This window comes from Xenopus laevis, chromosome 6S (assembly GCF_017654675.1).
Source record: "Xenopus laevis strain J_2021 chromosome 6S, Xenopus_laevis_v10.1, whole genome shotgun sequence".
NCBI classification, from domain to species: domain Eukaryota; kingdom Metazoa; phylum Chordata; class Amphibia; order Anura; family Pipidae; genus Xenopus; species Xenopus laevis.
Window position 1 is genome coordinate 16,710,267 of NC_054382.1, and position 21,021 is coordinate 16,731,287.

General features: G+C 41.7%; 1 protein-coding gene across 3 annotated transcripts in view; it reads right to left on the reverse strand.

Moving 5' to 3' along the window:
• Positions 1-21,021, reverse strand: part of zeb1.S (zinc finger E-box binding homeobox 1 S homeolog) — an 80,085-nt gene that overhangs the window by 5,687 nt on the left and 53,377 nt on the right. For 2 of the 3 annotated variants that reach the window (XM_041567223.1, XM_041567224.1), the window contains exons 2-7: positions 15,089-15,292; positions 8,757-8,816; positions 6,038-6,199; positions 5,749-5,951; positions 4,078-4,183; positions 1,200-2,974 (exon numbers count right to left, since the gene is read on the reverse strand). In XM_041567223.1, the coding sequence (XP_041423157.1) occupies positions 1,200-2,974; positions 4,078-4,183; positions 5,749-5,951; positions 6,038-6,199; positions 8,757-8,816; positions 15,089-15,292 (2,510 nt within the window). Of the gene's footprint in view, positions 1-1,199; positions 2,975-4,077; positions 4,184-5,748; positions 5,952-6,037; positions 6,200-8,750; positions 8,817-15,088; positions 15,293-21,021 lie in introns of all 3 variants that reach the window. The other variant, NM_001095710.2, reaches the window with a different exon arrangement.

A 21,021-nucleotide genomic window follows, 5' to 3' on the forward strand; every position in this document is an offset into this window, starting at 1 on the left:
TTGACTTAACTAGTTACAAATAACCCATGTTCAGGGGTAAAGTTAAAACAATATAGTATAAAGATAAGTTTGTCTCTCACTTATAATAAATACAGATTACTTTAAATAAAATAAGTCACGTCAAATATAAAATTCAATCCCAGCAGTAAACGTGTCTCCAAATAGAATATCCAAAAACTTCTCTTTTGTTTAACAAAGTCAGAATAACTCCTCCTCTAATGCCTGTTTTATCTGTTCTATTACTTGTACTGAAAAATATTTCAAATCTGTCACTAGTTACAATATTTAATATTGCTCATTTGATCACCATGTTCCCTAATTCGCTCTTTTGCAGACCGCATTGTACAACCTATATATTGTTTGTTGCACTTTTTACAAGTTATTAGATAAATCACTCCTGTAGTTACAATTGGCTATAAATTTTACCCGTGACTGTGGATCTAAATTCTTATGAAATTTGCAGGTATTTGCAGATAATGCCGCCATTACTGCCACATCCATAACAACCTTTTAGGTTCAAAATATGGGCCTTTTTGGTTGTTTTATCAGTTTATAGACTAGGTGATAGGGATGCACCGAATCCAGGATTCGGTTCGGGATTCGGCCAGGTTTCGGCCTTTTTCAGCAGGATTTGGCCGAATCCTTCTGTCCGCCCGAACCAAATCCTAATTTGCATATGCAAATTGGGGAGGGAAATCGCATGACTTTTTGTCAGAAAACAAGGAAGTAAAAAATGTTTTCCTCTTCCCACCCCTAATTTGCATATGAAAATTAGGGTTCGGATTCGGTTCGGTATTCGGCCAAATCTATTGCAAAGGGGGTTCGGTCGAATACAAAATAGTGGATTCGGTGCATCCCTACTTGGTGATGACAAATCTAATAACTTGTAAAAAGTGCAACCCGAGTACCCAAGCAGTCATGTTCTTACTGGTAGGTGGGCTACAAGTTCCTTATCCCCCACTTTTGTGTACAAGAACCCAGGAGGCATGGACTTCAAGACGGCATGATAGGACATCACTGGGGGCATGACCAGCTGAACAAGGACCTAAATAGCAGTCATCATACCAGGAACCATTACCCAAGTGTTTATATCATCTTTACAGCTACTGTATGTCTATGCTAACCCAGGAACCCCTGCATAAGCAACATTCTGCTGGAAAAGGGGCTCAATATCTTGATGCAAAGAGAAGGTGCATTACCTGATTTCCATTAGGCTGGATGTTTTTGACTTGCGGTTCTGGCACTGCAGGACTAGCAGTGGTTGAGTAAGTGTACGTCACTTGGGGAATCAAGATAGTTTGCTTATTGGCAGCTAGAGCTCTTAAACATGGAACACCGTTCTGATCGGCAATGGCAACAATTGTAGGTAACTGGGCAGTGACTGTAGGAATAGCAATATTTATTGGATTGGCACTTGGGTTAATAATTAGAGTTGTCTCTGCTTTTGCGGCATTGTCCACTTGCATTGGCTCTTTTTTAACACAAGACAAATTCAAGGGTTCTTCTTGAACAGAATACGAACTGCTCTGGTAAACACTAGTAATGGAAGGTCGCTCTGGCACATTCCCCTGTGGCTTTGGTAAGGATAGATCAAGAGGCTCAGCCTGTTGCTCCCCGTCTGGGGTTCCATCAGTGCAGGCCGCACCATCCGAATTTTCTAAAGAAGAGAGGTTTAGTGGTGTAGGAGAAGCGGTGCCACTTTCTGAACCATTAACTGCTAATGGTTCCTCCGCTTCTTGCTTAGGGGATTTCAGCGGAACGCTTGTGCCATCATTTAATCCACTTTCAGTTTTAGATTTAACACTGTTCTCTGTAACACTGTTTTGGCTGGGTTTCGGAGATGAAGGCTGAGATGAGTCCACAGGTATTTCTCCGCTCTGCATTTTTTCAAACCATTTTTTTACCACATCTAGTGGTAAGTTTACTGAATCAGCAATTTTAGACAGTTCCTCAGCACTCGGCTGAGCATTTAAAGCATAGTAAGCTTTCAGAAGAGATAAGAGATTCTTTAACGGCGGTTGGCTTGGAGTAAGATTGCCATCTTCAGAGTTGGCAGAAGATGGCTCGGATTTGATCACTTCAGCTTTGCTACTCTCTGGAAGTAGACTGTTCTTTTTCGGATCATAGTGCTTGGGTTCTTGAAGTGCATTTGTGTCTCCCGGATGATCGGCACCAAGTAAACAAGTGCTTTTGTCTGTAAACTTAGTATCTTTTTCAGTTTTGATGGTGAGATCTTCAGGCAACTTCTCCGTTTTGCAGACTTCTGCAGGAGCAGTCACTTCTTTTTTTAAATTTTGAGCAACAACGGGAAGCTGAGTGGGTTGCTCTAAGCTGTAATTAATGATGATCTTGGTTGTACCATCTTGATCAACCAAAGGAAGACTAATAGCTGAAATAACAGAATGGCCAGCTTGTTGTATTGTGGCGGAGGTGAGAGTCCCTTGTTCTTTGGATGCAAGACTGGCATGATTATTTTCCAACACTTGCCTTATTATGTTCCCATCAACTGCCATCTTAAGAACATTTTGAATGTCGCTAAGGTTGATACTTATGGGGGATACCAGACCCATAGTTGGCAGAACAACAGCTTGTACCACACCCTGAGGAGAATTAGTTGCCTGCAAAAGGCTACCACTAGTAAACACCCCATTTTGCAGAGGGGCTGAACAGTTGATTCCTGACGCCACCACGATAGGCTTAATTTCATAATCCACAGGTTCGGTTTTAATTTGGTTAACTGGAAGCTGCTCTTGCAAAGGCTTGTTTTCTATCTTCTGACGGATCTGTGGTCGAGCGGGACTTCCAGGAGAAGCAGAAAGGGAAGGGGAGGAGCACTGGGGAGTCTTCAGCCCTGAACGCACGCGCCCATTCACAGGCGCAACACTAATACACTTCTTACTGCTTATGTGGGAACTGTAGGAACCAGAATGAGAAAATCGCTTCTTGCAGTTTGAGCACTCGTATGGCTTCTCTCCTGTAAGAGAAAAACGCAAATGTAAATTTATCTTAAAGGGATACTGTCATGGGAAAAACATTTTTTTTCAAAATGAATCAGTTAATAGTGCTGCTCCAGCAGAATTCTGCACTGAAATCCATTTCTCAAAAGAGACATGGGGCTAGACATATTGTCAATTTCCCAGCGGCCCCAAATCATGTGACTTGTGCTCTGATAAACTTCAATCACTCTTTACTGCTGTACTGCAAGTTGGAATGATATCACCCCTCCCTTTTCCCCCCCAGCAGCCAAACAAAAGAACAATGGGAAGGTAACCAGATAACAGCTCCCTAACACAAGATAACAGCTGCCTGGTAGATCTAAGCACAACACTGAATAGTAAAAACCCATGTCTCACTGAGACACATTCAGTTATATTGAGAAGGGAAAACAGCAGCCTGCCAGAAAGCATTTCTCTCCTAAAGTGCAGGCACAAGTCACATGACCAGGGGCAGCTGGGAAATTGACAAAATGTCTAGCCCCATGTCAGATTTCAAAATTCTCTTTTGAGAAATGGATTTCAGTGCAGAATTCTGCTGGAGCAGCACTATTAACTGATTCATTTTGAAAAAATTTTCCCATGACAGTATCCCTTTAAACTTATCATTCAGAATGTCTTATGCTTATGCTACTTTGCCATGAAAAATACATTTACAATTTCTTTTAAAGGGCCATAAATATTATGATTATATTATATATTCTTAAGTTATGTCTGAAGTATTTCATTACTGAACAGTTAAAGCTAGCTATGCCTATAATCATCAGGGCAAACTTGCTTGGCCATTGGGCCTCTCCTCTTTCTGGCTCCTTCTAATGATAAACATTGCAGGAGGGCTATGGGAGGAGATATGGAAAGCTGTGGCCAGCCTTTTGCATACAGAATAGTTGCTTGGGCAACATTGAGATTGGCAGCAAAGTTAGTATCATCTACACAGGAGCTAGAGAAAATGGAGAAGAGGGGAAGTAATTATACAGTTATATAATAACCGTAATACAGGGTCCATAAGAAACAAAAGCAAAAGAGTTCACAGAACTCATCCATTCATCAGACATGCGTATGAACAGAAGTACAGAGAACTTACCACTGTGAATTCGTAAGTGTTCTTTTAGATGGTGTTTGTATTTAAAAGCTTTTCCACATTCAGGGCATTTAAATTTACGGTTGCCTCCAGACTGCGTCACATGTCTCTGAAAGGGTTAAAAAAACATTTGAATAAAAATTTCCTACCAAGATGAACTGGAGTAAGAATGGAGGGTTCGAAAAATATAACCTATGACTAAAGGTGGCCATACACGGGCAGATAAAGCTGCCGATATCGGTTGTTTGGACCGATTTGACAGCTTATCTGCCCTTGTATGGGGGCTTCCGACGGGTCTTCCCGATCGATATCTGCCCACGATATCGATCGGGAAGGTTGGATTTTTAACCGACCGACCCGTCGGAGCCCCTTGGCGCATCGTAATTTGATTGTTCGGCCATACGGCCGAACGTTCGAATTACCCCCGATATAGCCATACCGTTTAGTGGCATATCGGGGAAAGATCCGCTCGTTTGGCAATGTCGCCAAACGAGCGGATCTTTGAGTCTATGGCCACCTTAAGTGTTTGTAACACGAAACGCGTAAGGCTGTGGACACCATAAACCTTTTTACTTTGCTTCAACTACTTGGTGGAAGATTGCCTTCATTTGAGTGCCTGCTCTACCATATTTTTTGGTTTAGCCGCTCCCTGCGCTGAGGGCTCAGGGCGGTGCACCTGGGCCACTACCTTAATGTGGTGAACAACAACTTTACCTTTTGGAGACCCTTATTTATGTCCTAAGGTGGCCATACACGGGCCCTCCGACGGGCTTCCACGATCGATATACGGCTGGAAGTCGGCCAGATGTTGATCGGACAGGACCAAAAATCTCGTTGGATTGCGGCCGCATCTGTTCGTTGATCCGACCGCCTGTTACCCTCCATTATGACCCAATTGTTGGGCCCTAGGGCCCACGAATGGATCAGCCCGATATCACCCACCTCGATGCGGACATATCAGGGAGGGATCCGCTTATTATAGAAGGGAAGTCACCACAACGGAGGAGGGGTGAGGCCCTTATCTAATGACGGGACATATGACATAAATTAATGATGACCAACTTATATCTGTTATGGTCTCCATATAGCCCCTTCCCTCCAATGCCATTATGGGGAGGGGGGTCTAAAGTCACATATAAAATTAAACCTGCTCAGTACTTTTGTAATTTGAATTCAAATTTTATATTTCAGTCATTTCAAATACATTAGCAACAAAGCCGGGCCAGGCACCCTAGGCAACCTGGGCAGTTGCAGCATCGGCTGATCGCACTCATGCGCAAATTGGTGCTCGCGGCGCACATGCGTGAATTGATGCATGCGCAAATACACTGGCATATAGAACAGAACGTCGGAGAGAGGGAATCCAACATGGGCTAGGTGATAGAGGAGATATATGCCTGGCGCCTCCCAGCTTTTGCGCTCTAGGCTACTCTGCCTACCCCTAGTTGCAGCCCTCTTGGCATATTGACTTTTTTCTAACAGTTTGTAGCAACTTCAGGCTCATATTCCTAAACCCCCTAATTGATAATCCTGCCCCATCTAGAGATAAGCAACAGCCATTTTCCCCTTAAGATTCCTACATTTCATTTTAGTTAGGAAACCACATGCAGTCTAACAATCTACCCATTACTGGAGCAACATAATGCACAATACCATTTAATTTTTCTCACTTACCTGATCTTTTCCTGATTTATGAGAGGTCATGTGGCGATCAAGCTGGGTTCTATAAGCGAAGGTGTAACTGCACATTGAGCAACTGAAATTGTCCTCATTTTTTTCATGGCGGTATTTAATATGTTCCTTCAAGGATGTGAAGCGCTTGTATCCCCTTTCGCAATAGGGGCAGGTGAGGAGCTGGGAGAATGCGTCTGGTGTTCCTATCAGAGGAGGGAAGCAAGATGTTAGTCCCATTACATATGTATACAGAGGGATGTGACATATAAACGTATAAACGTTTGCTCACCATTTTCGTCTTGACCAACAGCCTCTGGTGTTCCTTGCCTCTGCTCATCGTCTGGCGCTTCCGGATAGATGACTGCAGTGTCGCTTTGCTGTAGGAATTCTTCAACATTGGGATCATGGTTTTGTTCATTTTCTAGGTCTGAATCGCATTCTTCATCTTTAACTTTAAAAATAAGTGATAAATAAGTGATAAGTGATAAATATCTCCCATGTAAAATAAAGACTAATTGCAAGTTTAGAATTCTAATTGTTTTGGTCATTTTCTAGGTCTGAATTGCATTCTTCGTCTTTAACTTTAAAATTAAGATTCTATATATATATATATATATATATATATATATATATATATATATATATATATATATATACACACATATATGTATATACACACATATACAGTATATATATATATATATATATATATATATATATTTATATTTATTACACGCATGATTTCTCTACTCATCTCCCACATAAGATAAAGACTAATTGCAAGACTAATTAGAATCCTAGGGGCAAATTTATTATAAAAATATGAATTTCAATCTATTTTTGTGTACTCCAACTATCCAATAGGCCAAAATTAGATTTGAATTTGAAAAAATGTGAATATTATCATGTATGTGAATGTAAAATTTATCATGTAGTGTCTCTTTAAAACTTCAACTTCAACCATTCGCCTTCTAAAACCTTACGAATTGCTGTTTTAGCCTACGGGGGACCTCCTAGAACCTGGCGTCATTTGGCGGACTTTGAAAAAATCTCAGTTTTTTGGGGCAAATAAAACTTCAATTCCAATGATTTGAATACAGCCGATTCACCCGAAGTTAAAAACTTTGATTTTTTTTTTAAAATAAATTTCGATTTTTACATTTTTTTATTTTTAAGTTATGAGAGTTCAAAAAAACTCCCATTACGTCAAAATTCGACCCTTGATAAATCTGTCCCTAATGTCTAAACCAAACAATGATATTTGAATGCCCAGGGCACCAGGACACAGACACAAGTACAAGTTAATCCCTGACAATGAACACAGTACAGAAATTAAATCTTTAGGATACATCTGCAATCATATAAAAACATGAAGCATACTGATCCTATTGATTGAAGCACAATCTGCCAATCAAAATGTGCATGGCCAAAAATGGCACATTCGGTGACCAAAATCCTGAGATTCAGGCCTAGGGAGTCAGTAAGGAAAACTATACCCCCTGAACAATGTAGGTCTCTATAAAAAGATATTTCACAAAACAGATCAGGTGTAAAACCCTGCTTCATGTAAATAAACCATTTTCATAATAATATACTGTTACTTAGATATTAATTTTGGGGGTAAAGTTTTCCTTTAAGATGCTGGCACACACACAAGGTGCTTTGCAGAAAATTGCCCCAAAACGCTACCCCCCTGCTGCCTCCCCATGGATTTAAAGTGGACCTGTCACCCAGACATTAAAATCTGTATAATAAAAGTCCTTTTCAAACTAAACATTCAAATCCAAATTTTTTTTATTTTTTTTTATTTAAGCATTCATAGCGGTTGTAAACGCAATTAAAATTATTAGCTGTCAATCAACTATTACCTACCCATCCTGTATGCCTTAGGCATAGAGGTAGGGCAAGCAATTACTTTCACTTTCTATTCAGCACTTCCTAGATGTCACTGCTCTCCCCACATTCCCCCTCTCTCTTCACCATTTAATTGTGTAGCCAGGACATGGGGATGGACATCAGGTCCCCCATTCTGGTGCACAAACAAGATTCTGAGATGATGCAAGGCTGGTCTTAAAAGAGAACTAAACTCCTTCGGCGTTAAAAGCCCTCCCCCATCCCTCCTCCCCCTGGCCTACCTCCCCCCCTCCCGGGCAAATGCCCCTAAGTTGCTACTTACCCCTCGGCGCAGGTCCTGTCCATGGAGTTCACAGGCGCCATCTTCTCCCGTGCAGTCTTCTTCCTGCATTTCCCGGCAAATGCGCAGTAGGAGTATTTGCCGGTTCAGCTCTATTGCGCATGTGCCGAAAGTCACAAAGTTTTCAGATTTCTTTTTTCGGAATCTTTGTGACTTTAGGCGAATGCGCAGTAGAGCTGAACCGGCAAATACTCCTACTGCGCATGCGCCGCCAAACCAGGAAGAAGACTGCACGGGAGAAGATGGCGCCTGTGAACTCCATGGACAGGACCTGCGCCGAGGGGTAAGTAGCAACTTAGGGGCATTTGCCCGGGGGGGGGGGTAGGCCAGGGGGGAGGAGGGAGGGAGGGGGCAACATAGGGGAGGGATTTTAGCATTGAAGGGGTTGACTTCTCCTTTAATAACAATGACCACAAAATGGCTCCTGCCTGCTTTTTATAATTATTAATTCCCAGACTGAAGGAAACAAGATTCAAATAATTTATACAGTGTAATTAAAGTTCATTTTGCTTGACTTACATGATAAAATCAGATTTGGAATCTAATTTGGAATACACTGCAAAGTGTAGATTGGAAATACATCAAGCAAACCGTTACATGACAGATAGACAGCGTTCTGGAGACTTAATGGGATCCAATGGTTCATCTAGAATGAGACAGTCTGTCATAGCTTAATATCCCACCAGAGACTGCAGAAAGACAGTCTGATTGTGATTCCTAAGATGCCAAGCAACTCTCGCAGACTCAGTTCAGCACAGAACAGGCTTCCTATGACTCCCAGATTAAAACCAAGCAAATAAATAAGCACTTGTACCTCCAAGTTCATCAGCTTCGGCTTCAGGCCCCAGGATCTCATCACAGCAGTCTGCCCCTTCTGCAAAACAAAAGCAAATATGTGCTGCTGAGACGGTACAAGGTCCCCCGAAAACCCCGTCAAACCTGTAACTGCTGTTGAACTATAGCTTTGTGCATGTTTGTGTACCGTTGGGTATAGTAGAGATGCTGGTGTTGTTGGTCAACAACTGAAGAGTTGTAGGTTATACATCAAATATTACTATCGTTTACATTCTATCCATTTCTATACAGGTATGGGACCTATTATCCAGAATGCTCAGGAACTGGGGTTTTTCCGGATAACGGATCTTTCCGGAATTTGGATCTTCATACCTTAACGCAGTGATCCCCAACTAGTAGCTCGTGAGCAACATGTTGCTCACCAACCCCTTGGATGTTGCTCTCACTGGCCACAAAGCAGGGGCTTATTTTTGAATTCCAGGCTTGGAAGAAAGTTTTAATTGCATAAAAACTAAGTATAGTGTCAAGTAGAGTCTCCTGTAGGTTTCCGGTCTACATAGGGGCTACCCAATGGCCAATCACAGTCCTTATTTGGCACTGCAAGGGACTTTTTAATGTTGTGTTGGCTCACGGGTAAAAAAAGGTTGGGGACCCCTGGCTTAACTCTTCCAGAAAATCATGTAAACATTAAATAAACCTAATAGACAGGTTCTGCTTCCAATAAGGATTAATTATACCTTTGTTGGGATCAAGAACAAGGTACTGTTTTATTATTACAGAGAAAAAGGAAATCATTTTTAAAAATTTGGATTATTGTATTATAATGGAGCCTATGGGAGACAGCCTTTTCGTAACTCGGAGCATTCTGGATAATGGGTTTCCGGATAATGGATCCCATCCCTGTACTAATGTTTTTATCTACGACATTTCCTGGTCAACGGCCTTTAAACTGAAATTTTCTTCAAGCCCCTCTGGATCAGCACACGTTCTACTGATTCAGAGGGGCTCAATGGCCCACAGAGTGTGGTAATCAATGGCAACCAATCACAGATGGCTGTTCATTTATTGCCGTGCACTATGCTGATGAAAGCTTATTTATGATTGGCTGCCATGATTTACTGCAAATATAGCAGCCATTATCAGCATAATCAATATTGATTAAACTGCTGCCCCTTAGAGAGATATAATTTTCCCTTCTTGTTACACGGCAAAGGTTTATTATAATGCAGTCAGCAGCCTCCATATACTAAAAGGTTCCTACAAAATATTCCATGACCCCCTCAATACTGTCCCTATGTGGCCCATAATAATATATTTCAGGGGCCTAAAAAAGACTCTGCTCTTTGGAGCGTGTGCTTGAAGCTGGGACCCTGTTTAGACTGGCAGCTGTACAAGAGTATAGCGCTGGCTTGGAGGAATTTTTGTGGTTTAATCGACAACTCTAATCAGGTCTAACTGAAATAACTCCCGAGGCACCTGTCTGAGACTGGAGTGTGAGAGCAGAAGCCATTGCATCTGATAAGCCAGGAGACCCAGCAACCTTTGATAGATACCTTACCCCAAGCCTCGCCATTGCTTTACTATTTGCTGAAATAATATTAAAGGGATACTGCCATGGGAAAAAAATGTTTTTGTCAAAAAACATCGGTTAATACTGCTGCTCCAGCAGAATTCTGCAGTGAAATCCGTTTCTTAAAAGAGCAAATCATTTTTTTTTTATATTTAATTGAGAAATCTAACATGGGGCTAGACATATTGTCAGTTTCCCAGCTGCTCCCAATCATGTGATTGTGCTCTGATACACTTCAGTCACTCTTTACTGCTGGAGGGATATCACCCCCTCCCTTTCCCTCCCAGCAGCCTAACAGAACAATGGGAAGGTAACCCGATAGCAGCTCCCTAACACAAGATAACAGCTCCCTGGTAGATCTAAGAACAGCACTAAAATAGTAAAATCCAGGTCCCACAGACACATTCAGTTAAATTGAGTAGAAGAAACAACAGCCTGCCAGAAAGCAGTTCCATCCTAAAGTGCTGGCCCTTTCTGAAAGCACATGACCAGGCAAAATGACCTGAGATGAACCTACACACCAATATTACAACTAAAAAAAATACACTTGCTGGTTCAGGAATGACATTTTATATTGTAGAGTGAATTATTTGAAGTGTAAACAATGTAATTTAGAAATAAAAAAAACATCATAAAAATCATAACAGAATCCCTTTAAGTTCTAGCCAACCCTTTGTTACTGTACTATAGACAGACATTGGGACCTTTTTTCAACCATGACAACTATGCTTTGATCCTTTTATATACTAGGACCCTTCTCATGTTCTTCATTGCTGCTCCACTGTCAGACAGCATTTCATCCTCTCTTTACTGCTTTCTTGTTGATCAACATAAAGGGGGTTATTAATCAAAATCTGAATTTTTCTGATATTTTATTTTAAAAAAGTCAGACCAATCTAGAATACACGATTGGACCTTATTTATTATTAAAAAAGCTCAATATAATCGGATTGGGGAAAAACTTGTTAAAATCGTGCAAGTTTTTTCCCAAATCGTCCAATTTTTTCAGCTTTTTCCAGCTCAGACCACAGAAACTTCCAAATACGATAGGGACCTCTCCCACTGACTTATACACAACCTGGGCAGGTCTGAGATTGCGGATTTTTGGATTTGGACCTTTTTTGTCCTCTGGGTATAATAAATCTAAAAAAAAAATTAGGTTTTTTTCACACTAAAAATTCAGATTTTATAGTAGAAAAACTAAAATTTTGGAGTTTTTAACATTCGGACTTTAATAAATAACCCTCTAATATTATTGCTGAATTTTTCCTGTAGTGCTATACAATGGCATACAAGTGGCAAATGGCATCAATACAAAATAAACCTTGCCTCTCAAGAGCTTGCAGTCTCTACATCCAGGGTTGGACTGGGGGGGGCCGAGGCCCACCGGGACTGCTGTCGAGGGCCCCCTTCAGCCCCCCCCGCTACTGTGATGTGCTGAGCATGAAGGAAACACTCGGTGCGCATGCCCAAACTGCGTGATGTACATGCGCAAACGGCGCAACTAGGCATGCATGCGCAGATGGGCTGCTCGGCGATGAAAAAAAACAAACATTTTTTTCAACCCCAATAACAGGAGAGGGGGTCTGGCCCGGCAGGGGCCCATGAGGTTTGGGGGCCCACCGGGTTTCTTCCCGGTGTCCCGCCGTCCAGTCCGACCCTGTCTACGTCAGGGATACCCAATGTTTTTCCCCCCGTGAGCCACATTCATATGCAAGAAGGGTTGGGGAGCAACATAAGCTTGAAAATAGTTCCCGAGGATGCCAACGAAGAGCTTTGATTGGCTATTTGGCAGCCCCTATGTGAACTGGCAGCCTACAGGAGGCTGTATTTGGCCGTAAAACTGGTTTTTATGCAACCAAAAGTTTCCTCCAAACCTGGAATTCAAAAATCAGCACCTGCTTTGAAGCCACTGAGCAACATGTTGCTCACGAGTTACTGGTTGGGGATCACTGCTCTACATATAGAGCCACTTCACATGCAAAACACAGCCAGTTTCAAGACTGTAATGAAATATTCACCTGGTTTGCACTTCAACCTCATGACAAAAGAATCTTTAGTTTCTCTTTGCACTATATAGAATGTATTAGGACTCTCAACACACGGTCCGAACATCGTACGAATCGAGGATTTGTACGATCGGATCTTTGCGTCTATGGCCAGCTTAAGGCTTCACTAAGCAAAATAGTCCCAGCCAATTTATTAAAGATGGCTGAACACACAAGAGAGCCCTTGTCTTGGGCAGAATTTCCATTTTGAAAACCGGGAATTATGTTCTTTCTACACTACCAATGTAAGTCCTTCCCTCGTAAGCATAGGCAACTGTGGAGAGGCAAAAAGTGGCCCCTTGAACACAACAAAGTGGTAAACACAGTGCAATTTAAACCACAAAAAACGTTAAAACATGTTTTACAAGTTCAAGGCCAGAAATAATTGCCATGTTAAGTCACATTAAAGGACAAGGAAAGTCTAAAATAGAATAAGGCTAGAAATGCTGTATTTTGTATACTAAACATAAACATGAACTTACTGCACCACAAGCCTAATCAAACAAATGATTTATGCTTTCAAAGTTGGCCACAGGGGGCTGTCATCTTGTAACTTTGTTAAACATCTTTGCAAGACTAAGACTGTGCACATGCTCAGTGTGGTCTGGGCTGCTTAGGGATCGTCATAAACAAAGCTGCTTGAATTCTGCATGGCTGGGAAGTAAGGCGGGGGCTCCCCCTGCTGTTCATAAGTATGATTGTTTCCCTGCTCAGCAGTTAGGGACCGTCTGACAATTCCTATCCACAGCAGTAAACGAAGGAAGAATTTCACTGCATACAGTCAAGTTTCTTATAAAAACGGCACACATTTTTTAATTAAAGTATATTGGAGATAGGTTTCTTTTTCATTAAAGAAAGTAAAAATGGGATTGTATTTTTTTGCCTTTCCTTGTCCTTTAAGAGGTTTAATTTTTTTTTAAAGTTCTTGGTTCTGGACCACAACATTTCGGAAAATATTATACAAAATACCATGTTCCTCTTGGCCTTAAGGCTTAGTAGTACCAGACAAAAGCAACACCTGAAAGCACAACCAATTTACCCAGCTTATCGCTCAGCAATAAGCCCCTGTACTTTCATTTTAGCAAGACCCCTGGAGGAGGCTAACAGGTTAAAGTGACCCTCCACTGTTAATTGTGCATAAAGGGCCCTACTGTAAAACGAAGAGCTTTCTGCACACTCGCTTCACAAACCACAATACCACACACAAGGCTAATAATAAGTAATTGTGACTTTCAGCAGAGAACTCAAGCCTTTTCCTTGATTTAACAAAAAAAAACTGATTGAACTGAAAACACAGAAAGTGCATTAGGCTTCAATAGTGTGTTGTTTATGTTAATTTTCTGATTTCTGGAGACTCTGCAGTAATGCCAACTTGCCAACCTAATAATCAGTTGAAACAGCAAAGCAATGCTGACCTATAGGCATTTTAAACATAATCCTAAAATAAAAATAGGAAATAGGAGAATGGAACAGGGCAGGGAATGAGCCATGGGGGACCACATTTGCTTCCTATAGTCTGTTGAAAGGCCACATTTCAGCATTTTTGGGATAAAACCGCTCTATTTGCCTTGAGCACATTTCACAGGGTGCACAATATGCCCGTCCCAACCTATAATTTCAGACTCCGACTTGCGATGTGGGCGTAGGACAATTTTCCCCCTCAAGTTTTCTATGATTGCATCTCGGCCAATCAGTTATATATATACAGGTATGGTACCTGTTATCCAGAATGCTCGGGACCTGGTGTTTTCCGGATAACGCATCTTTCTGTAGTAAGTCTACTAGAAAATCATATAAACATTAAATAAACCCATTAGGCTGGTTTTGCTTCCAATGAGGATTAATTATATCTTAATTTGGAGCATGTGCAAGGTACTGTTTTACTATTACAGAGAAAAGGGGAATAATTTTTAAGAATTTAAATTATCTGATTATAATGGGAGTCTATGGGAGATGTTCATTCCGTAATTCAGAACTTTCTGGATAATGGGTTTCCAGATAACCGATCCCATACCTGTGTGTGTGATATATATACAACGTTTCGACCCACATTAGGGCCTTTACTTTGATAAAGGCCCTACTGTGAGTTGAAACGTTGGCTGCACAAGTTTGAGGAATAAACAGTGGTATTTCACTGATTTTGGAGTGCGGGTCCTTTTGAACTATACATAATGCTTTGACCCTGCACCCACAATATTAAGCGTCTGGTTCACAGTGCATATATATATTTTAAGATTTTATCAGGCTTCTTGTACAACTTGACCATATATAGGCAGATTCCCTCGCCAAACTAGCCGGTGGGGCAGGAAAACAAATCTTATTACATATATCAAGTGTAGAGCGGCCCAATGAGGTCCTTGCTTGATGGTAATTAACCCATCACAAAGTCCCAATCAGATTATTATTAATATGTATTTATAAAACGCCAACGGATTTAGCAGCATTGAAAAAGAATGTGTGTATATGTAAAGTGAAACACAAAAACCACCAATAAAAGAGGTAAATATTGATCAGGTATTACGTTGTCCCCAAACTTGGGTCAATGGCCAAGAGTAATTTCTGAATTGTGTCCATTGTGCTATCACCAACAAACAGCTGATATTGGCCATTGGACCCCGGCCCCTTCACATTTTGGACATTGGGGATATTGTGGCTGAAACCTCACTGGGAGAGGAGTGCAAATTTGTCTTATAGAAGACACACAATGAAAGAACCGGAAAAGGCAAAGGGTACCTTCATCCTCCCAGCAAGTTTTGGTGCTCCCCTTTCCGCTCTCGCTGCCTTCTGGTAATACTGTTTGGTCTGTTGGCAAGTCATCTTCTGGAACGCTGCCCTCGCCATCTGCTGCGTCTGTAACACTTTCCTCTTCCACTATGTGCAATTTGTCTTCATCATCCGAATCGGAATTTGCTTCAAGCACACTGTTGTAATTGGTAACTGTGGGAAAGGAGACGGAAACAGGTCAGCGAACACAACTGGCACAATGAGGTGCTAAATCCATTAGAGCTTTAAGCACATACAATGAGATCATGTGAATACATTAGGATTAGTGTCAACAATTAGTGGCTTCCCTTCCCTACTTGATACCAGGGCTGTAATCAGCAGAGCTGTATTGTAACATAATAGGCCAAAAACATGCCCAGGTAACTGTAGGACCCGAAAATTAATTGCCTGCCCCCAATCCTTATTGAAAATAAACTCTGCATTAGCTCAACTTGTCATGTTCACGTAATAAAATGATTCTCAGTCAGATATGGGACTCATTATCTGGAATCATTATCAGTTATCCAGAAAGATCCAAATTACAGGATGGCCGTCTCCCATAGCCTCAATTTGAATCAAACAATTCGAACTTTTAAAAACAATTTCCTTCTTCACTGTAATAATAAAACAGGAGCTTGTACTTCATCCCAACTAAGATATAATTAATCGTTTTTGGAGGCAAAACAATACTATTGGGTTCATTTAATATTTTTTTATAGACCTAAGGTATGGAGACTCCTTATCTGGATCACCCAGGTCCCGGGCCTGCTGGATAACAGGTCATATATTTTCTAGTGGACTTTAGGTATGAAGATCCAAATTACAGAAATATCCATTATCTGGAAAACCCCAGGTCTCGAGCATTCTGGATAACAGGTCCCATACCTGTATGATGCTGCCCTATCATTGCAGCCTCATTCGCACATGCACTCCTGATTTTACAGCTCTCATACCCACAGTAATATATGATGTACGTGAGCGCACACAAACACACACATTTACTGATCACTAATAACATTTCATAAAAAGATCTGAAATGACTATAGTCATACAATTACTCTCAAGCTGTTCAAAGTGAGAGATTTTGAAAACAAATACGTACGTTTTATTTTTGCCCAATAAAACTACTCCCATGTCTGAAAGAAGCGATTGCCTAGTAATACCAAGCAATGGTTCAGTCATTTTTCACAGGCATTTATTTGGTGGGTGGGGGGGGGGCGGGCTTTCATTAAAGCCCATTTCTTGTCAAGATGATCATTTCTGCAATTCTCTCAAACCACTTAATAGAAATATGCAGAGAGCCAAGCAACGTATATGGTGACACCTCAAGGGTTGACAAAATCATTGTGCATTCCAATTGGACAACAGTTGGACATTTCTAGCCATCTCACCAATATGTAGGGGATATTTATGGGTCTGTTCTTGCCCCCAAAAAGCTGAACATCCAGTTAAGAGACTTTGAAAAGCCCAGCTTGGTGGCAATCTTTATAAATACTTTTTATCTGTCAAGGCTGGTGGCTTGCCCAGTTGTGTGGACTTACACACACAGCTTGGCCATTGACATAGCCTCACTCTTCTCTATTCTGAGTTAGGACTAATACTTGATGGTCATGTGTCTTTCTTTCACCCAGGGCAGCCATCAGGGGGGGACAGTTGTAGGGGGCCCCGAGGATAAGGGGGGCCTGGCCACGCTACACTTACTTGATTAACCGGGCCCCCCATCTTTCTGAGAGCTGCTGACTTCGGGAAGGCATGGACGTTTAAGGAGCCCTGGCTACCAATTTTCTCATAAATGTGGGGGGGCCCTGGCCACCAATTTTTTTTCTCATGTGGGGTCCTAGCCACCAATATTTTTTAATGGGGGGGGGGCCTGGCCACAAATGTTTTTTATGGGGGGCCCTGACCACCAATATCTTTTTATTTTTATTAACATGTGGGAACCCTAGCCACCATTTTTTTTGTTTTTTTTTACTGTGTGGTGGGGGGCGGACCTGTGGAGTGGGGAGGGCGGACCTGTAGGTGGGGCTTTCGGTGAGTGCAGCCCAGGGGGCCTAGGAAATTTTGTCGTATGGGGCCCTGCGATTTCTGATGGCGGCCCTGCTTTCACCCATAACTACTATTGAACTATGCTATTAAAGGCTAACTAAATCCTAAGTACAAATATAGCTAGAAATGCTACATAAAATATATGTAATGTAATTAACTTCATGCAGCAGCCAAAGCTTCACCATCTGTAATGATCAATAATGAACTATTGGACCATCAAAATTGTGCACCGCATGCTCCCCATCTTGAATTTATTAGGAGCGTTAGAGGCACTGCACATGCTCAGTGTGCGCTCTGGGCAGCCGTCGAGAAGCTACGATTAGGGGTCATTGGAAATAATCAAGAAGCAAATGAGGTGCACCTCTAATACAAGTGGATGCTACAGGGCAGATTAATTTTGATGCAAATAGCACTGATTTCTCAGCTACTATGTAAATAGAATCTGAATTACTAATTATCTGCATATTAATACTTTTATATTCTATATATATTTTACTGCATATAGTGAGTGGGTCCCTAAAGGGGAACTATGGCGAAAATGATCACGTTCATCTTCACTATTCCTCTATCAGCATCTGTGTCTCTTCATTCAGGAGTTGGGTGTCAGATGAATGATCCAATATATCTTATAGGGGGCTCCTTTTGCCTAGAAGATGTATTAGAGCTCACTCTATTCAAATCAACAGACATCATGTCCCTCTACATGCAGGATTTGTGCAAAAGGCAGTTATTTTGTTTGTACTGGAATCAGTTATTTGAGTGAGCTTGAATTCATCTGCTGGGAAAGGAGCCCCCCTATAAGATATATTGGATCATTCATCTGACACCCAACTGCTGAATGAAGACAGAATGAAGAGAAACAGATGCTGAGAGAGGAATAGTGAAGATAAACTTGATTATTTCAGAGACAATACAGAATTTTTAATTGATTGAATTTCGAAAGTTTCTTACTTCAGTTTGAGGAAGCTTAAATTTAAATTTTTGCGATAGTTCCCCTTTAAGTTCGGGTAAGTGACAGCAGCACAGAGCATGTGCAGTGAATCAGCAGAAAAGAAGATGGGGAGCTACTGGGGCATCTTTGGAGACACAGTTATTTACTGCTAAAGGGTTGTGGTTGCCTTGGCCTGGTACAGACTCGCAAAGCATAATGTGCAGCATTTCTACCCTTCTTGCGTATTAAGTTTTACTTCTGCTTTAATGCATAGACTGACTTAGCAGCAGGCACAGAGAATATAATTAATTGCTAAATTAATTCAACGCAAACAGAGTAATGGAGGACCAGTATTGCCTGGATTGTTTTGGGCCATTTTTACCCAACACCCATAAAATCTGATATGGGGGGGGGGTGAAAAAAAACCAGTGTGTCCCAACACTACATATAACAGCCTTCTAGAGATGAAAAGATGTCGAAAATACTCTGTTCCAAACCTATTTTCCTGCCTGGAATAAATGGCTCCGCCAATGGAAAAATGAGAGGGAGACACGTATCCTGCCAGATGCTCGGCCAACTTTTTCACTTTATCCCTGTGCCGAGGGAGCCAGGTTGAAATCATCTATGAATCACAGAGTCCTTTAAAGTTTTAATTCCAATTTCTAAGCTTAAACAAAGAATCTTCAACCTGCGGCTGAAATATTAGTCCAAGCTCTCCGCGCCTAACCCCAATTCCAACAACCGCCAGGGGGGTTCTGGGAGCTGAAGGCTTGGCTACAGCTGGACAACACTAGTTTCCTAGGTTAATAAACAAAATACTGAGATTTCAAGCCTTTCCACCGACACATGTAATGCTTTCAAATGGTTTTGTAACCTGTACAGATGGGGAACTGCCTATTTTGTGCTATTTAAAGGGGCAACTTTGCCTGAATGGAACGTGGGATGTTTTCTAAAGCAGTAACGATAGGGCATTCAGAGATCCTATCAGAAGCATGCTGGTTAAAGGGGATCTGTCACCCAGACATAAAAAGCTGTATGATAAAAGTCCTTTTCAAATTAAACAAAAAACCCAAATTATTTTATTTATTAAAACATCTATACCGGTTATAAATGCTTTTAAAACTCTCAGCTGTCAATCATATATTGCCTGCCCCTCCTCTAGGTATCTAGGCGGGGCAGGCTATTACTTTCACTTTCCATGGGGGATGCACCTGTAATAACTTACCCCGGTAGGGGTTGTGGAGTTCAACGGGGACGCTCGTCGCACTCCAAGCGGGGACGCCCGCAGGGATCTTCTGCGCCTAGGGCACGCGCGCCGCTTCCGTCCGTGTCTTAAAGGCGCAGGCGCGCTGACGTGTGACGTCAGTGCGCAACGGCGCGAGTTTTGAATGTATTTAAAGGGACAGTTTGTAATTGTAGATTGCCCGTGATAGGATTTGTTCCTGGTGCTTTAGCTGTTGCTATTCTGTGAGAATTTGTTTCTGATTATCTGTTTTGACCCTTTGCCTGCCTGTTTGACTATTCTGATCTCTGGAACCTGACCCTTGCCTGAAACCGACCTTGACTCTGCTTAATCCTCCTGTTTGACGTTCCGGTTTGACCTCTGCCTGTTATTTGACTCCGATTCTGCCTCAACCCATCTGATTGATTACCTGGTTTTGACCCTTTGCCTTCCTGACGATTCTGTTATCCGCTTGCCTCGATCCAGCCTGTCTGACCATCCGCTTGCCTTGTCCTTTTGTACCGTGACCTTCGGCCTAAAGACTCTGCTAAACAGCCGTGCCCCTTTGCCAGCCAGAACATCTCGCCTTGCACCCCTCGTTAAGTCCAGGTGGCACCCAAGTAAGCTGAGGGCTCCTCCCGAAGCCCAACGGTGGTCACACTACTGGTGAAGCCGAGCCGAGACCAGGGTGCTTGGCATTTTTTCTGGTATCCGGTGCCGGCCGTGACAGCACCAAATCCACTATTTATGATTCGTCCGAATCCTCCTTGAAACATATGGCTGAATACCAAACTGAATCCTAATTTGCATATGCAAATTAAGGGCAGGAAAAGGAAAAAGTGGAAAACATTTTTTTTATTCCCTGCTTTGTACTGAAAAGTCACATGATTTCTCTTCCTGCCCCTAATTTGCATATGCAAATTAGGATTCAGATTGGTGAAGCACAAGGATTTGGTAGAATCTGAATCCTGCTGAAAAAGGCCGAATACTGGATTCGGTGCATCCCTACCTTCCATTCTGCACTTCCTAATTTCACTGCACTCCTTACATCCCCCCTTCCTCCACAGCATCTAACTGTGTAGCCAGTGCTTGGGCATCATGTGCCCCATTCTCGTGCATAGACAATAATTTGGCATGATCAAACGCTTAACTTAATAACATTGCCCACAAAATGGCTGCTGCCTGCTTGACGTGATTGTGAATTTCAAGACTAAAAGAAACAGGTTTGAAATATTTTATTTAGTGCAAATGAAGTTTATTTTGCTTGCCTAACGCCATAAAATAGGATTCATAATTATTCCTTAGGGTGACAGGTCCCCTTTAAAATCACTGCAGGATTTTAGACACTTTTTGGGTACAAGATTAATTAGCGGAGTGTCTGCGAACTGGGATGATACTAACCCTTTAAATGGGATATTGTGCAGTCAGAGTTTTTAGGTGCCATTCACTTGAATTTCAGAGTAAGGTCACGCCCATAGAGAACACATAAAATATTAGCCAAAGGCCAGCTATACGTGCTTAGGTTTTACTAAATTTATAGGAAAGAACAGGGCAACATTAGTTCTAGAATGTACAGATGTAAGTAGTTTTGGCCACTAGATGGCGCCATTAGGTGTAACTGAATAAATTGTAATTGGTCTGTCTTTTCCGTAAATATATTTTCTCCTTAACAATAATTCATGTCTCACAAGACTTACGGTCACT